Consider the following 18,593-nt stretch of genomic DNA (forward strand, 5'->3'; position numbering starts at 1 on the left):
AAAGGAGTCTCCGAAACGCCAATTGCTCTCTGAATTCGCGGGTCCATGCTGTTTTCAGTAAACGGACACTTAAAATGAATCTGCTTGAATCTGCTTATAAATAAACAGTAGTTCCACAGTACCAAATGAAAAACGAATACCACTCTTGCCAAGCGAAGGTACTTGGTAAGTTAGAAAAAAAAATGCAGAAGCTGGGCAATTTCTGCGAAAGCTGGGCACACCGCGCATACTGTATACGTGCCCCGGGGGAGGGAGAGGTCAGTAGGCGTGACAAACGCGCGCTCACCCACATCTAGATAGCGCTGACTCACTTCTGGCACGTAGGCGTAATTTTCCTTCGATAGCGCGCTCTAGATGCAGGCCACCGCCGCCAATTGGAGGCGCATGTCTCGGCAAACCGCAACGATGTATTTACCCGTCCGCAAATCGCAGTCCACTATGTCTTTTTTTTTTTTCTTCGCTATATAGGAAAGAATCGTCGAAGCGATGCAATTTTACAGCGCTCTAAATACAAGCGGGATGTACTATACATACACCAGAACGCGGACACTAAATTAGGAGTGGGGCCGCAGTATACGTCGATACAGAGCTCTATCGAGCCCACTTCTTATATACACCTCGTTTATTTGCTTACGTCTTTCTTATCTCGGTGTATTTAGTGCGCAGTGAACGCGTTATTTTTGCGGAACGACATCACGGACCCACGCTGCGCTCTCTCTCTTGCGTATACGTGTCCAAATGCAACAAGCAGGCCGGTCTGCCGCCTCATACGACTTACCGGTTTATACGCACACGGTTCACCGGACTTCGAATGTGTAGACGTGATGTATGTGCGGTGATATATTTTTCTCGACGTTATACGGCTGGTCCGGCGCCCCTCCTGTGTCCGTCGATGTGTCGCGCCGTATACGTTGTCGAGGTTTTGGTGATTGCGCGCACTCGCAGCTTTTATCAGTGTATATATGGGGTAGTGATTCCAGACGTGCCTGTTTCATTTAGTTTTCGTGAGACGCATTTAAATATTTTATTGCCCGTAATCACTCCTCGCGTGTGACGTGGCGATTACATAGCTCAGTGGTATATAGACGTTCCATTCAAATAAAAAAAGTAATAACGATGTGGAATATGCAACCCTTTTGGGGAGTAAATGACGTGCCTCAAACATTCCTTCTTTTGGAGAGTAACTGTGTGGAGACAAACTGTTACTCCTTCAAGGACTGTTAATATTCCCGGTGCTATTCGAATGAACAATTAACGACAGTAGCCATTACTACGATCATAGAAACCTGAGTATCAGGCTGACTTCCCCTTCTAAAGTCATGCGATTGAATCGTTATCGGGCGAATCGATGACACTTGTGCTAAGAGACGTGAGAATGAAGAGTTAGGTGTATATACACGCGATTCGATAAGGGTGAGCTCTTTTTTCTCTCTGTTTTAGTGTTTTGTCAGACAAGATGCTATGCGCAACCAGCCGTATCCAAACGCGTACAGCAGTTTTGCTATTTTGCGTTTCCGCGGCTGCAGAGGTGACCAGCACACGTTTAACGTTTAGAGATTAAGTTAGTCTTATCGTGTCACACGATGGCTTTCTGCCTCGCTAGTAATTAAAGATTACAGGTGTGACGGCGCTAGTAGCTATATACGTTATCTGCTAGTTTGCATATGATGCCCATGCTTCTCAAAACTTGATGCATGTTGTTATAACCACTATACGAAGCGTGCGCGTGATAGGGGAGACGTTGCTCTTACGGCTGCTAATTGCTGACTTGCATGGTTATTCGCTTCCACGTCAAGATTTGTTAGTGGCTACGCGCTAACGACTTCCCTTTAGGCGACCGATAACTTTCGGTTCAATGAATATTTAACGGCATCGTCACACCTGTCCTCTTTAGTTATACGACGGAGCAGTAGAGGCGATTACTTCACGCCAGAGGCGACAATCTCGAAAGCTTTTCTTTGCACTGAATGTTTTATTAGTAATTCTAAGCTAAGTGTGAATCGAGCCGGAACGCGCCTTTCGAGCACGGATCGTTCGCCGCAATGCAGGCGTCGAAGACGAAGTGAAACGAAAACAGGAACCACTGCCTGTCGCAGGCAGAATATCAACTGTGGAAAATATCAAGTATATGAAGGCGTAACTATAGATCCATGCTAGAGCCGTGCCCCCTGCTGCTTATTCCTCATTAGCGGATGTTTTGCGTATTACGGGGCTCTCTTTATGCGGTGACCCCTCGAGGCACTCCCATATGATGCGTGTTTTAGTGTCCATGGATTTCTCTGTGCACCACGAGGACTCGTCAGCGAACCTCGTCGCTTGTAGTCTGCGCTGGGAAAAAGCGGGAACAAGTGCACTGTAGCGTACTTGTAATACTGTACTGATGAATAGCCGATGACCGACTTATAATTGTTTACAATATGAGCTCTTGTGCCAAAGCCTGCACGAATTCAGGATGCGATGTAAATTAAGCACCGAAGAATAACTTTAACAGTATCGAGTACGTTTCGTCTTCTCTCGGGGCGTTCATACATGGAACGAACATTCGAGTGCGCTGCCAGCTGAGCTCTATCGTATACTATACACATCCTAACGGTCACGTTTTCAAGAGCTACGCAGTACATCCGGGGACTGTGCCTATTCGAAGGCGCGTGCGGCGAATACATAGCCGAAGCAATCTCGTTTGTTCTTGCGTCGTTCGCGAGGAAGGAGTCAGGTGTGCCGTTTATGTCTTGCATCGGCGGCGATCTTTACGACTCTTCTGAGGCCTGCAGCTCGGAAGGATCGAAACGACTGGAGGCTTCGTGATACCCTGCATGCGCCCGCTCGGTTCCTTAACGTGTTGTACACCTCTAAACTGTATTAACCTCTTAAGACTGCTCCATCCGTGTCCTACGTTATAATCTTTACGTCTCTCTCAATCTCTCGCCATTTCAACGGTCTCTTTCGTCACGTCTTCATTGGCCTTGCTGAGAGAGAGAGGGAGAGAGAGAAACTTCGTTTAAATAAAGTTGGACAGCGAGTTCCTTCGGCGGGCCCTGGGCTTATGTGTAGTCCTCAGTCCAGGACCCCATGAGCTGCGGCCACCCGCCGCGCTCTCCTGACCAGAACGCATTGCACGAAGTGACGCCATCTTAAAGGGACGCTTTAGAGTAAAATTAAATAAATTTCAATTGATGAAACGTTCTTTCAAAGCTGTATGTTCACTGATTCGACGAAACTTTCAGTATATATATATATATATTCATTACATAGATGGGAATCGAGCAGGGGCGTAGCCAAGGGGGGGGGTTGGGGGGGTCCAAACCCCCCGAAATTTTTCAGTTTTGCTTGCGTATATAGGCACGCACACATACAAACGAACGCACGAGCATACATAAAGTATGGTTGAACCCCCCCCCCCCCCGAAAAAAATTTCTGGCTACGCCCCTGGAATCGAGGTCAGGTTCCCTTTTCTGTTTTTTTCTTTCTGTTTCTTCATTTAATTTAAACAGCATCATTATCGCCTATTTGCTGGTGTGACGTCAAAGAGACGAAACTTTCTTTTTTTTTCTATTTCATATTTGCAAGGTGTCCCTTCGCGCATGCACCCTTCGAAGAAGTTTCTACAGTTTAAGTGCTTGACTTTTATATAGAATGTTTTGTTGTCTTGTTTGTGCCGGCAGACGTTTGTCTGTACCAGAAGTGACGTTCTCAGAATGTTTAACGCCGCACCGAGGTTATATGCGGGAGCTACAGGATGGCCGCCGCATATTTTCCTGCTTTTGCATCTTTCCCGGCTTTCAGAACCACTTCTCACAATATAAGTGTGGCCCTGGTCGTCTTACGTAATTAATTCGTGTACCGCGAGTCGTTGGTGCCGTCAGAGCCACGCAAACTACATTTACACGAATAAGGTTTAGTAAAGTCCAATCGAGTTCAGTCGATTCTGCTTGTTGGTTTGAAAACCGGTAGTCGGCGTTCACGCAAGATGCCGTAGTGTATCGAGGCAAGTGCGTTCAGCCTCCTTGGCAAAGTGCATGCAGACGCAGTCGAGTCGAGTCTGACTCATCTCGACTTCTGACTCGACCCGCTATGCTTCCGACTCGACTCGACGCGAACAAAGGAAAACGCCGGTCAGAGCGTTTTTCATTTCCTTCGCGAGACTGAAGGGGTAGGAGGTGGGAAGGAAGGAAAGTCATGGAGGTCCACCAGAGGGGCTTCCGGTTTGCTACCCTACTCTGGGGGAAAGGGATTAAGGGAAGAGGAAGGTGATATCAGTGTGGAACATGTGTGCCAGTCCATTACATGCCTACAAACCGCCGTTTTCATTTTCCTGTGCTGCCCGCGCTCGTTTCAGTAGGGTGTTGGTAGGGGCCGGGACAACCGGTATTGCCGGAGCGAAAGCCTCCGAGATCAAGAGGCGTTTCGAGACTTTTCCGCTAGGGGAAGGACGCATGCGCCGTGGCATCGTGAAAAAAAAAGTGGATTGCGAAACTGTGACGTAAGCTTCTTACACAGTCGTCGTCTTTCCCTACTTGACAGGTGCACCTGTACTTCTCGTCTCTGCCGGAGGACAAGGTTCCGTACGTGAACAGCGTGGGCGAGAAGTACCGCATCCGGCAGCTGCTGCACCAGTTGCCGCCGCACGACTCGGAGGTGCGCTACTGCAACGGCCTCTGCGAGGAAGAACGCCGCGAACTGCGCCTCTTCTCGAGCCAGCGCAAGCGCGAGGCCCTCGGCAGGGGATCCGTCCGGCAGCTACCCGTCAACGCGGCCAGCCTGCCACCCATCGTGTGCCAGAACGTGAGTCACTTGTTATGCGCAATGCCCTTTACTCTCTTTCGACCGCTCTCACTCTCACTCGTCCGTGTACTTTCCGGCTCTTTTTTAAAACTACGACACCGCCTCAGTGCATGACACTCTCTCCTTTTCGTTTAAAACGCTTGATTTGCAGCCCTGCATAATGTTGGAGTGAAATTACTTAATATCCCGCTAGCACGTTTCAAGCAGACACAGCAGCAGTGACTTATGAAATGCGCTGTCCACGAGTAGTTGTCTTCATGTTGGTAACTTCTAACCATACACACCACGTGCCCACGTGCCACTAGGATACATACCACTCACAAAACAAGGTGACGTGGTTAAACGCTTTCGATTGAATGTAGGCTCGCCAAAATGCAAGTTTGACTCTTCATTCAAAGGGGCCCTGAACCAATTTTCAAGATAATCACCGAATGGCCTCGATATCGGAGCTTATTGCCTCACGAATCAACTGCCGCAAAAGTTTCTTGAATCCGTCAATAATGAGCGGAGTTGCAGGGATTTGTGGCACGCTTTCTCTTCTCTCGTCCTGACGAGCGCGCTGGAAGCTACACAAGGAGGGACGGTACGGGGGAAAGAAGTTAGTTCAGCGTGCGTCATGATCTTGAGCGCGTGTGATGAAACGCTACCGCTCTCTCCCGTTGCGATTCCTGTGGGCGCTATGGAGCGCGGCGCCGACACCCCGTGTCAAGGAGCGCATCTGAACCAAACGCAGCTCTTCGTTTATTTCGGCTGTTGGCCATTAGCGCACTATCTGCTGTTTGACGACGTCGAAAAGCAGCCGCAGGCAGCTCCGAAGGGAGTGATCACGTGCACCTCCGTACGAAAAAAGGGCACCTGAGAAAATGGCAGCTTCACGCTGCGCTTGGTAAACACTCTTTGCTGCGCGCGACTGCAAGATTTGGCTGAGCTGTTCTTAATAAAGCTGCTTTCCGCAGGGTGTGTTTTTCTCCGAGGACGAAGGGTGGTTCATGACCCCTAAAAGTCAGAAGTGGCGACACGCTGCCCAGTTATTTGTAAGATGGCTACGCATGAGGTCCATACTAAGACTTGCTTCTTCTGAGAACCCCGTTTGAATACACGTGTTTTAAGATGACTACGCATGAGGTCCATACTAAGATTTGATTCTTCTGGGAACCCCGTTTGAATACACGTGTTTTAAGATGGCTACGCATGAGGTCCATACTAAGATTTGATTCTTCTGAGAACGCCGTTTGAATACATGTGTTCTGGTTCGGTACCTGGCGAAATCGTGTCTACAGGCGAGGAGAGGTTCAGAAGACTTTGCACAAACACTTATTTTTTTATCCTGACAACCACGTCGAAAGAGGTAGTCGTCGCCAAAAAATGGTGACAACAATTCCTTCATTCATTTTTATTTCAATAAAAAAGTATCAACAGGTCCGTCTCTCTCTCTCTCTCCTCTTGGTCTTCCGTTGATGCTTTTTTTTTTCTGTGTGTTCTTTAGGATGTTCGCGCTTTTTTTTTATATTGTCCGCTACTCCTTTTCATAGATAATAAGAGCTTCTTTTGGAATCCTCCGTTCTTACTTCGATCGGCTATAGGATTTCAATTGCGATGTAACTTTACGCGCTCCGCATACGTATCTATCTATCTCTCTCTATTCTTCTGTTCTGCATTTTGTTTTTCGCGCGTTTTATCTTACCTCTAACTTTTTTTTTTTTTTCCAAAGAATGGAACGTTCGCGACGGAGTATCTCCGCCGACCTTAAATATAAACGTTCTTTTACGACTTCTGCACGGATCGCAAAAAAGAGAGAGAGAGATCGAACTGTCGTAGGTCCAAGAAAGGCAAGACTTTACACAAACAGAAGGTATATACATACAAACTAAGTCGAACAAAAAATGGTTTGAACGGTGCGACCGGGCAGCGAAGGGCAGTCTAATCTCGATGCCCATCGCCGATACGGACAGCGCAGGTCGGCTTCGCTTGTGGCCCGGGGCATCCGTGTGAGCATTTCCCACGTACTCAGTGCGGGCCGGACGCTTCCAATCCGTCGTCGTTTTTACGATCGCGCCGCTGGATATCGCACGATGCGGCGTGCGCGGCCACCGCGCCATGGAAGCGACCCCGACGTCTCGCGCTGGCATTATCGGGCGCGCGATCCCCACGCCCCGACGCCAGGGGTCGCTGTTTGCCTGCCATAATACATTACGGAAGCCTCGAATTCATCCCCTCTGTTTTTTTTTATTGCGTTAGAACTCTCGCGCACGTGCGCGGGAGCAGCTGTGAGGGGTTTGAGGAAAAGAGGGAGACGCCTGACGTAAAAAAAAGGGGGAGAAGTGACGCCAGCGAGGCGAAAAGGAGGGATAGAGTGATACAGCTGAACTCGAGGTTTAAACCTATAGCACGGCGCGCTGTTAACGCCTATCCTGTAGCGGAAGTCCTTCGATTGTGCGTGAACTCATTGCGTTCGTGGCGCGGTGAGTTGGGGACATCATGCGTCTGGGAGGAGGCCGCTGGTTCGATACCCTGCGACCGTGTATACCTACGGGGAGAGGAACGCTCGCGTGCTTAGACTCAGTTGTGCGTTTGCGGACCTCAGCTTGTGAAAATTAATCTGGGCACCATCATTACGGCCCCTATCACAGTCTACACCGCATCTCCGTGACTTTAAGAAAGCGGCGTTAAGGTTGTTAGTATATCGACAGTTCTCTGCGACCGCCTGTATAGAAATTGATGGTCAGTGCTTTCTCTCTTCCGTTCTCCCACTTGTTTTTCACCCTTTTATCTCTCCCCCTTAGTGCAGGGTAACAAATCATACGTACATCGGGTTAACCTTCCTGACTTAAGATTGATCGGTTAACCATTCGTGGCGCTGCGTGAGTACACATGGCGCCTCGATGCCACACCAACATTATACCGCACTGAATGACTTAATGCACAGCCCTAAACCTCGCAGGAAATGCTACGCGTTTGCCTGAATTCATCAAGTGCACTGCCATCGCATTCCGATCGCTGTATCGTCGGGTGCGTGGCCACAGTTTTTCAAAGCAGATATATCGCTTTGTGATATAAACTCATTATGGAGACTGATTAGTTAACGTTAAAGTTACACGCAAAGGGGAGATCGACCATATTTGAAGAGGGCTGATGGGATCGCTGCACGTGGTAAGCGCCAAAGCGGCTCCCTACGAACACTGACATCCGCAGCGTGTCCGCAGGGAAAATAAAATAAAATATGCATACATAATAACACGCGCGCCCGCGGCGCTCGGCGCCGGGTCCGAACTGCTCTCTCTCTCTGAACGGGCCTCCCCATTCACCGTGAGTGAGTCATACAAACCACCGCGCCAACATTCTGTTCGGGCCGGGACCAGTGGGGCAACCCGACTCGTGAGCCCGGTCGATACCCCCAAGCTACACGAAATAAACCTAGCGCGTACGGAACGCCCGGTAGTTGCGCGTCATCGTGGTCGTCAACGCGTCGCCTCTTTCTGCACGACGCGACGCCTCGATCGCACTCTGTGCCATGCACTGTACTCTCGCACCGTTCTCCAGGACTACTGCTATACGTGTTCTCAGCAACGCAGCTTGTGCGCTACCCACTTGTCCTGTGGTTTCGTTTCTTTTTCTTGTGCCGCCGCCGCCACCTTTGTGAGAACCCGCTGTGCCGTCCAGACAGGCTCTTTAGCGCGCCGTGTGTGCGTGCGTACGTGTGTATGTGTTCAAGCGCGCGGGAAGCCCTCCCACTAGCCTTCAACGCGTGACTTTCGCGTCAGCGCCTTGGTCAAGCGTGGGTGCCTGAGTGCGGAGCGTAGGCACCGGCGGTGAGGACGCATGAAGCGCTTTGCAAACACGGGTAGGAGTTAGTTTGCTTTTATCTCGCCTTGGAGTTTTTTTTTTAATTTCTTTTCTCTTTCTCATGTAGCTGCAGTGCTGTGGCAGTGTGGTCGCGGCAGAAGACGCAGTGCGACGTCCTTGTGTCTCTCTCCCCTGTGTGTACACTAAAGCGCCACACACTCGTGGCATATAGAATCTTTCGCGATACCCGTCTGCATTAATTATGTGCAGTGTAGCCAAGCCTAAGAAACAACGAAAAGTGGGGGCGATGGGGCAGCAGAATAAGGGTATGGATAGGGTAGTAGGTCAGTTGCATATCATTTTAGCTCGCTGTATACGCTATTCGCTACCTCATGCGTGCCTACCGGATTGAAAAACCTTAACATAGGCAAGTCAGTTCTTCCTTTCTTGGGAGTGTAATGGAGATCACTAACTTTCACTGCACTGCACACTGTTCTCGAAACTCAGTAAACATCTTTCTGTTATCTTTTCATGCGTATGTTGCACGTTTCCTCCTGGCCTCCGATGTCTGGCCACTCTTCAGTGTCGATAGGCAAATAAACTTGTTTCCTTTCTTTGTCCTTGGAGGTTTGCAAATAGAGTCTATTAAACGGCGGTTTAGCGTGGGCGTTGCGTGAAAGCGAACTGCATCTCGAACGAGCCTCTCCTTTCAAGGTTTTATATGCCCTAGATTGAAGTGGATGAGTGAAAATGGCCCGACGGTTCTTGCTTAGTGTTTGCTTCGCAAGGATCCCCGGAATTCATGAATCGATGCAGTGTATAGAAGGCTACAGTCGGCCAGATGATAAGGTGTATGTTCGATTTTTCATGCGGACACAGCACGCGTGTGACCTTTAATAATAACGCACGTAAGCTGAATGACGAGTTGGACTTTATTTTGGTGAGAACACGCTCAATGGAAACATTTGACCACCTCGCCTTTTTTCTTTTGTGGTATGTATCCTACTGGCAAGTGGGCGTTGCATTAAAGAATACGTCAGTTGAGTTAGTGAACGATCAGAGATTCCATTCTCGTGTTGTTCGCACTGTTCTGCTATAGCCACGAAAAATGCATCGATTGCGTTGATCTTTACATTTATTCAATGAAAGTCTCGAAGTCAACTGCTCTCCACCAGAGAAATAAGCACTTAGGCAGCCAGTTTTATTTTTGTTGTTGTTTTTTTCGCGCTTTTTGAATATTTTGTGTATGTTAAGACGTACGACGACATAACCGAAACATAGGTTCAGCAAGATAACACATACCAGTGCAAGCAGAACGTAACTCGCTATCACAAGTAAAACGCAGGCTGCGCGCATATCTCGAAGGTACACGTGACATGACACAGAAAAGACTTAAGACACAGTCTTCGTTAGTCAGTGCAAGCACAAAGCGCGCATGTAAATTGCTTGTCGCAAGCCAAAAGCCAGCTGAGAGCGCATCACGTGGACACGTAATGCACAGGGTGTCACAAAGAAGTTTCTTCACGAGCACACCGTGCGCTCCCCACGTCTCTGGACTGTCTTCGGGATCGGCCCACATTTTTCCGTGGGTAGAATGACGCCACGAAAGGCCCCGACCAACTTGAGACGTCTTCGCTGTAAAATATTCGCAGATAAATGTTGCTCACTTCCTCCGTCTCTTAATTGCGTGCAGTGCGAGGAGCCCTTGTCGGCGGGTGACATGTGCGTGCTGGCGTCCCGCGCGGGCCCCGACTGCGGCTGGCACCCGGGCTGCTTCACGTGCCACACCTGCGGCGAGCTTCTCGTCGACCTCATCTACTTCTACCGGGAGGGAAAGCTCTACTGCGGCCGACACCACGCCGAGAGTCTGAAGCCGCGCTGCACCGCTTGCGATGAGGTACGTGCTGACACGTGCATTACTTGCAGCCTTTGTCGAGGAGTCCTCGATAAGATAATTTGGCTGGTACAGGTTACATCAGTGGTGTTTGTCTTAGAAGGCAATAATGATGCTGCTTTCACGCAGGACTTTGTGATAACAGAAACTTGGTATATCGGGAATGCGTACTTATTAAACGCAGCTGTATGTTGAACACGTTTTGTAACGTGTTGATGCTAAAACTGAGTTTTAAGAGTATAGCTGTTAAGGTTCTTGCAGACTCTTTACACTGCCTTGCTGTAGTATGGACGGGCAGTAGACGAAAGCAAAAATAATAAGCAGATAAATTAACATAATAATTGTTATTCGTCTACTCTTCTTATTTTTAGCGCCGTGCGCGCAAACACACATAAACACACACACCTTGATGACGATGGCTTTAAGAGTATCGTGTGTCCATCACTTGACTCCTTCCACGGCCTTCTACACTCGCCTTCTGTACATGCCTCAAGTTTGACGAAAACTGGCAGTTAATCGTGGGTTTATAGATTTCCTTTCGTTACTTCCGATTTTTCTCCGCGGCGTCTTAGGTCATTTATGCACAGGTAGCACGTCTTCAATATGCGCCTCATTCGTCGTGTGACTGAGCGATTACGATCAGCGCACGTTTGCTTTGTAAGACTATCTTAGAAGTTGCAGACCCCCTGATCTTGTTGAGCGTCTCATAATTGATAGGATCAATATTCAATTACAAATAATTCAGTAATAGTAACAATCACTGGTACCATGATAAATGTCCGATTTGTGCGCTCACGTATTACGAAAGGTTGGCTTCGCCACATGAAGACTGTCGATGCGGGTAAGCCAGCTTTGACCGGCGATTATTTGACGCTGAGTACTGGCAGGTGCTTTTGGAGACCCCGTCGAGATTGCCGCCGTATACACAGCCTCCCTTCCTTTGTTCTTCTTTTTTTTTTTAATTCTGCGAATTTTTCAAGACGGTATTCCTGACGTTCATTCCAAAGAGCACCTATTTGTCCTTACGCGACAAAGAACGCGAGGCGTTCTAATTACGCGCGATTTCGCGACCTGCGAATCAAATTACGCTTGATCTGCCTAGTGAATGCTATAGCTAAGTATATATTCGTTTGATTAATTCAGGTGGGCGCACCTTACTGCTGTCGTACAGCTGTTCGTGACACTATGTGCCGTTAGCTTGGAAGATTCCAGTGACGCACGTGATGACCTCTCGCCCCTCGGACGCAGATAATCTTCGCGGACGAGTGCACGGAGGCAGAGGGCCAGGCGTGGCACATGCGCCACTTCTGCTGCTTCGAGTGCGACCGTCAGTTGGGTGGCCAGCGGTACATCATGCGCGACGGTCGACCTTACTGCCTGCGCTGCTTCGACGCCATGTTCGCCGAGTTCTGCGACACGTGCGGCGAGCCCGTGGGCGTCGACCAGGGCCAGATGTCGCACGAGGGACAGCACTGGCACGCCACCGAGGCCTGCTTCCGATGCGCCACCTGCCGCCAGTCTCTCCTGGGCCGGCCATTCCTGCCCCGCAAGGGGCTCATCTACTGTTCCCTCCAGTGCAGCAAGGGTGCGTTTCACGGAACTACCGCGTACATGATAGCATAAGCGCCACTTAGGGAGGGACGAGGGCGCTCTAACCACCCCCCACCCCCCCCCGGAAGTGTCCGGAGGGCGGGGGAGGGGGTTGGAACGGGACGTGAAGCTTTCCCCGGGTCGTAAACCCTGTCAGCTCTAATAATCAGTTGCATTTTGTTCCGGACATTTAGTGAACTTCCGAAACGAACCTTACGTAAATTAAATTCCAGATTTTTATCCAGCAAGGAGTCATTTATTATTGACTATGAATATACGGCACTATCGATGGTTTGCGCTGATGTCACTGAAACCGCCGTGTCGGAGTACCCGCATGGGGAGACGCGAAGTTTATGATGTCATTAATGTAATCAGAACATCACATGCCAGTTCTTTCGTCATTTATACAAAGAGGTCAATAACGATTCCGCCGCGTCGTCATCACATTGAAGCAAGGTTAATCGCAACGTGTTATGTTGCGTTCACGTCATAAAAGCCGCCATCTTGGAGTACCAGCAAGTTCACAAGCTGCGTGCAGCGTGCATAACGTCGCGTGCAAACTATATTTCTCGACGCGAATGTACGTATATGCATCTTGGGCTGCATTTCTTCGCAACATAACGCGCGACGTTCTTTGTCTCCTCTCCAGGCGATTCGAAGTCGTCTTCTCAGAGGGGCAACGGCTCACCGTCCTCGAGCAAGGGCCTAGTACAAACGAGCGCGCCGACTACGACCGCTTCGAACTCTCCGAGTCGACACAGCACGATCCGACAGAGCCCGCTGCTCCTGCGGAAGCAGCCGCCGCCACTCGAGCTCGACGACCCCGTGGAGGAGTGTCCCCCGCCACCTCCTCTCCCGACCTCGGGTCCACCTCGCGAAGACGAAGGGGACATCTCCTACGCAGCCGACTCGACGAGCTTCCAGAGGTACTCCGACTCGGCCTCCTCCCAGGGACACTCGGACACGACGGCCACAGTTCGCTCCGACTCGCCGCATTCCGCGACTCGTTCGGACACGCCCGAATCTCAGGGCTCTCGCCACAGCTCCCAGCCGCAGACACCGCCCAAGCCGCGACCGTGTTCACCGGCAGGAAGCCTGAAAGGAATCAGTGGCCTGCCTACCATCCCGCCCTCAGCGGGTATCCTGAAGAAGTCGGCGAGCTTGGCATCCGAGTCGCCTTTAGGACGCATGAAACACTTCCCGGCGTCACCGTCCCTGACGGCGGCCCGACACCCCGGCTTCCCTTCGCCCAATTCTCCCGGGAACGTGAGGAGGCTCTTGTCTCCGGTGGCATCCTCCGCACTCCAGACGTCGGGCCACCACTCCCCGGGCTCACCGTACAGTCTCGGAGTACCGGCGACGCCTCCCAAGCCACTGCTGTCGCCCAATGTGGGCAGAAACCTCTCGACGGCGTCTTCCCCGCGCGGAAGCATTTCCGCTTCGTCCTCCATATACGGTGCGCGCCAGAAGACCGTGCTCTCCCATTCCATGTCACAGTCTCCGGACAGCCCCAGGATGAGGCAGCGGTTTCAGGGGACGAGTCCGTCCCTCGCCGGTTCCCACGCGGCGGGCCATTCCGTGAGCCAGTGCGGACGGTTCCCGCCAGGAATCACACCCATGTCCCCGATGCCTTCGCCGACGCAGATGGTTCGCGGCATCCTCGGTCAGGGGGAGACTCCGCGGTGCCAGCCTCAGCAGGCCACGCCCGAGCGGCAAGTGGCATGCCGCCCTCAGGGCACCGCAGCAGTGACATCGTCTTCGCCCGGTGACCCCCTGCTCACGCCTACTTGCGGTCGACGACGTGAACCACTCAACGTGTCCGACCTCCGGCTCGGGGCCCTGCTGGCTAGTTCCGAGGTCTTCGTGGAAGTGGTCGAGGAGATCCAGAATGGACCGTTCAGCAAGACCAGTAGCCACCACCACCACCGCCTCTCGGGGTCGCACTTCTCCATGCCGGACCTTTCCGTGGGCCACGCAGCGTACAGCAGCAGTCAGCATCACATCCAGCAGCAACAGCAGCAGTCCGCCTCCTTCGGTGCGCAGGATGACGATGATGGCGGCACGTGCTACTCTCCAGAATCTCCGGGCGCAACTGCGGGCAGCGCACCGTCGTCACATCCGACGACGCCCAAGATGCTGTCGGTACACTTCGACCCGAGCCTGGGACAGGCGGAGAGCGACAACGACGCCGCTTGCAGCAGCGGCCGCCGCGGAAGCTCGCGGTCGTCTCGGCGATCCCGGCGACACCGGCGTGACGACTCGAGCTCCAGCGAGGGCGGGTACGAGGACGAGCAAGACGCGGCGTCGGCGTCGACGTCGTCGTCGAGAATCACGGTTCACTCGCAGCCCAAGTCGCAAAGGTCGAGGCGGGGCAAGGACGCCGCAGCAGCTAGGGCCCGCAGCGCGTCCGAGGGAGCGGTGTCGTCCCGGCGGGAGCGACCCCACTGTAGCCGGAGGGCACCCGCCGAGCTGCCACTCGAGTATGACGATGCGTGCAGCACGTGCTCCAGCTCGAGTTCGGATGACTTCCCCTACGAACTGCCCCAACGGAGAGCCTACGGTGGGGTGCGGATATCGTATGTAAGCAGTGACGCCCTCGCAGTGGCCAAGCAACGTACCAGGACTCGCTCGGCTGAGAAGAAAAACGCTGCTGACAAGAACTGCATAATTTCATGAGGCACTAGTGAGTGTGTGTGTGCGTGTGCATGGGTCCGAGTGTTTTGAGCGTTTGTGCTTGTCTGTGTTTCTTGCTTTCGTTCATTCAGTGGCATCATGAGTCTATTTCACAGCCAGTGCGAAGCCAAGCTTATCGACCATATGTGCTGTTGATCCTACGGAGGCACAAAACGAAAGATCATACTACTGCTTAACACACTGAAACATTTCGTTACGATAATTGGACACTTTAATATAGCATTAAGTTTTGTGTAGTACTCATCGCTGTAACATTGCATTGTCCTCAGCTTTTAATTACTTTCTAGCATGTTCCTTCAGGCTGCAGTGTGCATCACTGTGCCCTCTACACTTAGATGGCTGAAGAATTAGTTATGGCCTCCTGATAATTCGGTGGTTTTAATTCATGATGGAGTATATAGGAACTTGTTCACTTTTTGTGAAGCACTACTTTAGACCGAATGCACTGGCTTCGCGGTGGCTTTGTGGTAGCCTCGTGCAAGCATTTGTCTTCATTGCAGTATTAAAGACATGAACAACACACCATGCAATTCAAGAACAAAGTGCGGGTATTCAGCCTATGTCATGTGTCAGCCTTTGGTACTGTTCTCGTGTCACGTGTTTTGCAGATGAAGATTTATCTGAATTGCTCTTGTCCCACGTGTCTACATGTGCTGTAGGGTACTTGTACTGAAGATTCCTGCTGAGTTTTACTGCTTCTGCCTGCGTGTGTGTGTTAGGTCATTGTAAGTAATCACACCTCTGAACAAACAGCTGCGCCGAACGTGAAATATGCAGACCTGTACAGACAAAGTGTTTAAGAGTGTCTCTACATGTCTTCATGCATGCTGCTGAGGTCAAGAGCATTACTTTTTGCTACAAAGCAACGGACAACGCAGATTTATGCATTTGTAAAATATCCCCACGGAGCGCAACAGTGTTGCCTGTTGTGGTGAGCTGCGCATGTGATCAACAAATCCCAACTTTCCCATGGGAAAAGCGCACAAATCAACAGACAATGACAGCAGACACTTAAGAGATGCAATGGTCTTTCACCTCGAACTAAACGGATGCTACATGGTTCAAGTTGAAGCTTGCTGTACAAGTCCTACACGAAAAATTTAGGAAGATGAAAAATATTAAAATGGGCCCTGCAATGCCCACCTCCAGTATATTAGAGTTTGTGTCAAGGTCCTGGGCAAGATGATTTCTTTTTCAGTGAGGGTGTGGCACTGAAGATAAAAGTTAGCTGCAGCACATCTGTTCATATGGGACAGTAGAGGTTGATCCAAGGTAAAATTGAAAAAAAAAACAAAATAAATTAGGAGTGCAGCGTGGTTGCATACAACTAGCCAAGTATTGCAGGCACCACATTTGCCGCATAAGCCATGAGGGACCACGTTTGCAATGACGAAAGCAAAGAGTGGCAGGGCCAAACAGCTTGAATGTGATGCATAGGAAAGCCTAGTTAAAATGTGAACTGCTGTAACGTTACACTGTTTTCAAGCAAGGGCAGCTTTGACATAAACCTTGGCATTTATTATAGGTATAGACAAATGTGGGAAACATATTCAGGCAACAGGACGCAGCTCAAGTGCCAACCGTAAGCTGTGTCGTAGATACACCCGCACTGCCTTATGTAATACTCTCTCGGTGTTGCCGATTGTGTGGCATTCACTTCCCGCTTTCGTAGACATTGCTAGGTGTTCCAGTTCATTGTTTACCACATGCCTTATGCATCCCATTGCCAGGCTACAGGCTACAATGTGTGCGAGCTGGACAATAGGTTCCTCATTCTATAAAGAGGCTATTCGAAATTACATGTGGCACTGCTGAAGTATCAGAGAAAAGCGCATCTTCTGCGAAAGTTCATAGGCTACCTTGCTAAGGGCCAAGGCTAGATTGAGGCGAGAGTCGAGAAGTTTGCAGTCATAGGTCAAACCCATAGCAATAGTTGGAGGTGTCACTTTTATTTGAAAGTGCTCCCAAAGAACCTGGTCGGTATAATATAACATCTCCTTTGGTTCAATACGATTCTTGCTTTCTCATCGTCCACCACTCACAGCCAGCCAATCCTGGTGATAACGAGGATGGAGTGCTGCTCAGACCATTGATAAAGCGCGAACAGGAATAGCATCGGAATAGAATCGTTGAATTATCCTGATCACTACCACAGCAACAAAAGAAAAAATACATATGGAAGGGTTGCGTTGAAGTTTTCTGCCTCAACGAATGACAGTTTTCAAAGTTAAACGTTGGTAGTAAAACCTTGGCTCACCTTCGGTAAGGAAGGTGCTGTACCAGGGTTTTGAGGATACGCGTATTACACCACACCCTACGTAATGGATGATGTGCTTATGGTGCATAACATCTGCGTAGGAAAATGAAAGTGGTATCATGCAGACACTGTACCGTGACTTTGAGGAGTTAAGTTTTATGTAATGGGATAGCACCATTGAAATTTGCATAACTGAAAACTACATGGACAGAGGAAGCCTGTGGTAGCGAAAAAAAAAAAAGCCAGTAACTGTTCTTCAGAAGCGTTGCTCCAAGAGTGTTGCCGCCAGCTCAGTTGCTACAAGAGAGTATAAGTGTTGCACAGGTTGCATTCAATGGAGTTTCGCTATCTCTATGTAAAAGATGAAAGAATAGGAAAATTGTTTCACAATTTGACGTGTCCTGTAAGGTTGCTTTATGTGAGTACTATGTCTATTGCAACATCAAATCAGTACCTGACTTGAGACATTACCTTTTTAGTGTTTACTCTCTCCCAACGAATTAATATTTCCATTTTGCCAGCATTCTAATTAACACATTACTTGAACTGAAGGCAATTATATAGATGGTGGAGATTTTGCAGGACGTGTCAGGATAATGTCAAAGACCAATTCATTCATTAGTTCTGAGTTCATGTTAAGTACGGTTTGGCTTGCAATAATTGGCACTCTCACAAAATCAAGATTTTTGTGGCTATGGATAGAATGGTATTCTAGTGTACAAACAGGTGCACCTACCATTACACTTATCACACAAGTAAACAATTTGCAATTGCTGGGTTTCATCCATGTAGAGAACATCGCAGCTGCAAACACTCAGCTGAGTTACTGGAATCTGCATTCACAGAATGCTCATGGCACACACAAAAGCCTGAACATCAAACTTAAACAAATGCTTATCTAAAGCCCAATTTGGCCGAATTTCCTGTTCAGACCAAGCTGTGTATTGTACACCAGAAGCCAGATGCTTCAAAAGTACTTGAATCAGCTGGCACATTGAAGTACTCAAGTTTGAATTATTGCGAGTCAACCATACACTGCCCTGCATCTGCAAGGCATGGCTTCCAACCAATTTTTCTACTTTGCGTCCCCACTTCTTTTCTTAGAAACCATTTTGTTCTTCGAGAACAAAAACAGCGTCTGAAAGGTCTGTGTTCATTATGCAGTGAGTCATCAGCTTTTTGTGTCTTGTTAACTGCAAGTTGTGTGTTCACACATCCGAGATCAGGGAGCTCGTATGTATACCCAGTTTTTAGTATGGTGCGCAGGAGGAGTGATGGCCTACCAGCGACACCACGACATCATTGCCAAAGCAAGTGTTTTTTTTGTGTGTTTTGTATAGTGTACATGATCAAACCAGCGTTGTGGGGGACACGGACTCTCCAGCATTTAATTATTTTGTCTCTACAGATCTGTTTTTTTGTGCGCTCTCTGCAAGGACGGCAACCGGACTGGACAAAGAGGCGTGCGAGTGTGTCACAACTGAACCATAGATTATATGGTTTTATACAAAGTAATAAATCAAATCACTTCTTATTGCAGTGTGGTGTGTTATTACTCAACGCCTCAGTTAATCTCGCTCTGACATCTTGAAT

General features: G+C 49.6%; 1 protein-coding gene across 2 annotated transcripts in view; it reads left to right on the forward strand.

Moving 5' to 3' along the window:
- Positions 1–18,534, forward strand: part of LOC119396358 (protein prickle) — a 463,939-nt gene extending 445,405 nt beyond the window's left edge. For both annotated transcript variants that reach the window (XM_037663552.2, XM_037663550.2), the window contains 4 exons: positions 4,522–4,782; positions 10,259–10,462; positions 11,708–12,044; positions 12,699–18,534. In XM_037663552.2, the coding sequence (XP_037519480.1) occupies positions 4,522–4,782; positions 10,259–10,462; positions 11,708–12,044; positions 12,699–14,725 (2,829 nt within the window). In that variant the 3' untranslated portion in view covers positions 14,726–18,534. The remainder of the gene's footprint in view (positions 1–4,521; positions 4,783–10,258; positions 10,463–11,707; positions 12,045–12,698) is intronic.
- Positions 18,535–18,593: the final 59 nt, after the last annotated feature.

The sequence above is a fragment of the Rhipicephalus sanguineus genome, chromosome 6 (assembly GCF_013339695.2).
Source record: "Rhipicephalus sanguineus isolate Rsan-2018 chromosome 6, BIME_Rsan_1.4, whole genome shotgun sequence".
NCBI classification, from domain to species: domain Eukaryota; kingdom Metazoa; phylum Arthropoda; class Arachnida; order Ixodida; family Ixodidae; genus Rhipicephalus; species Rhipicephalus sanguineus.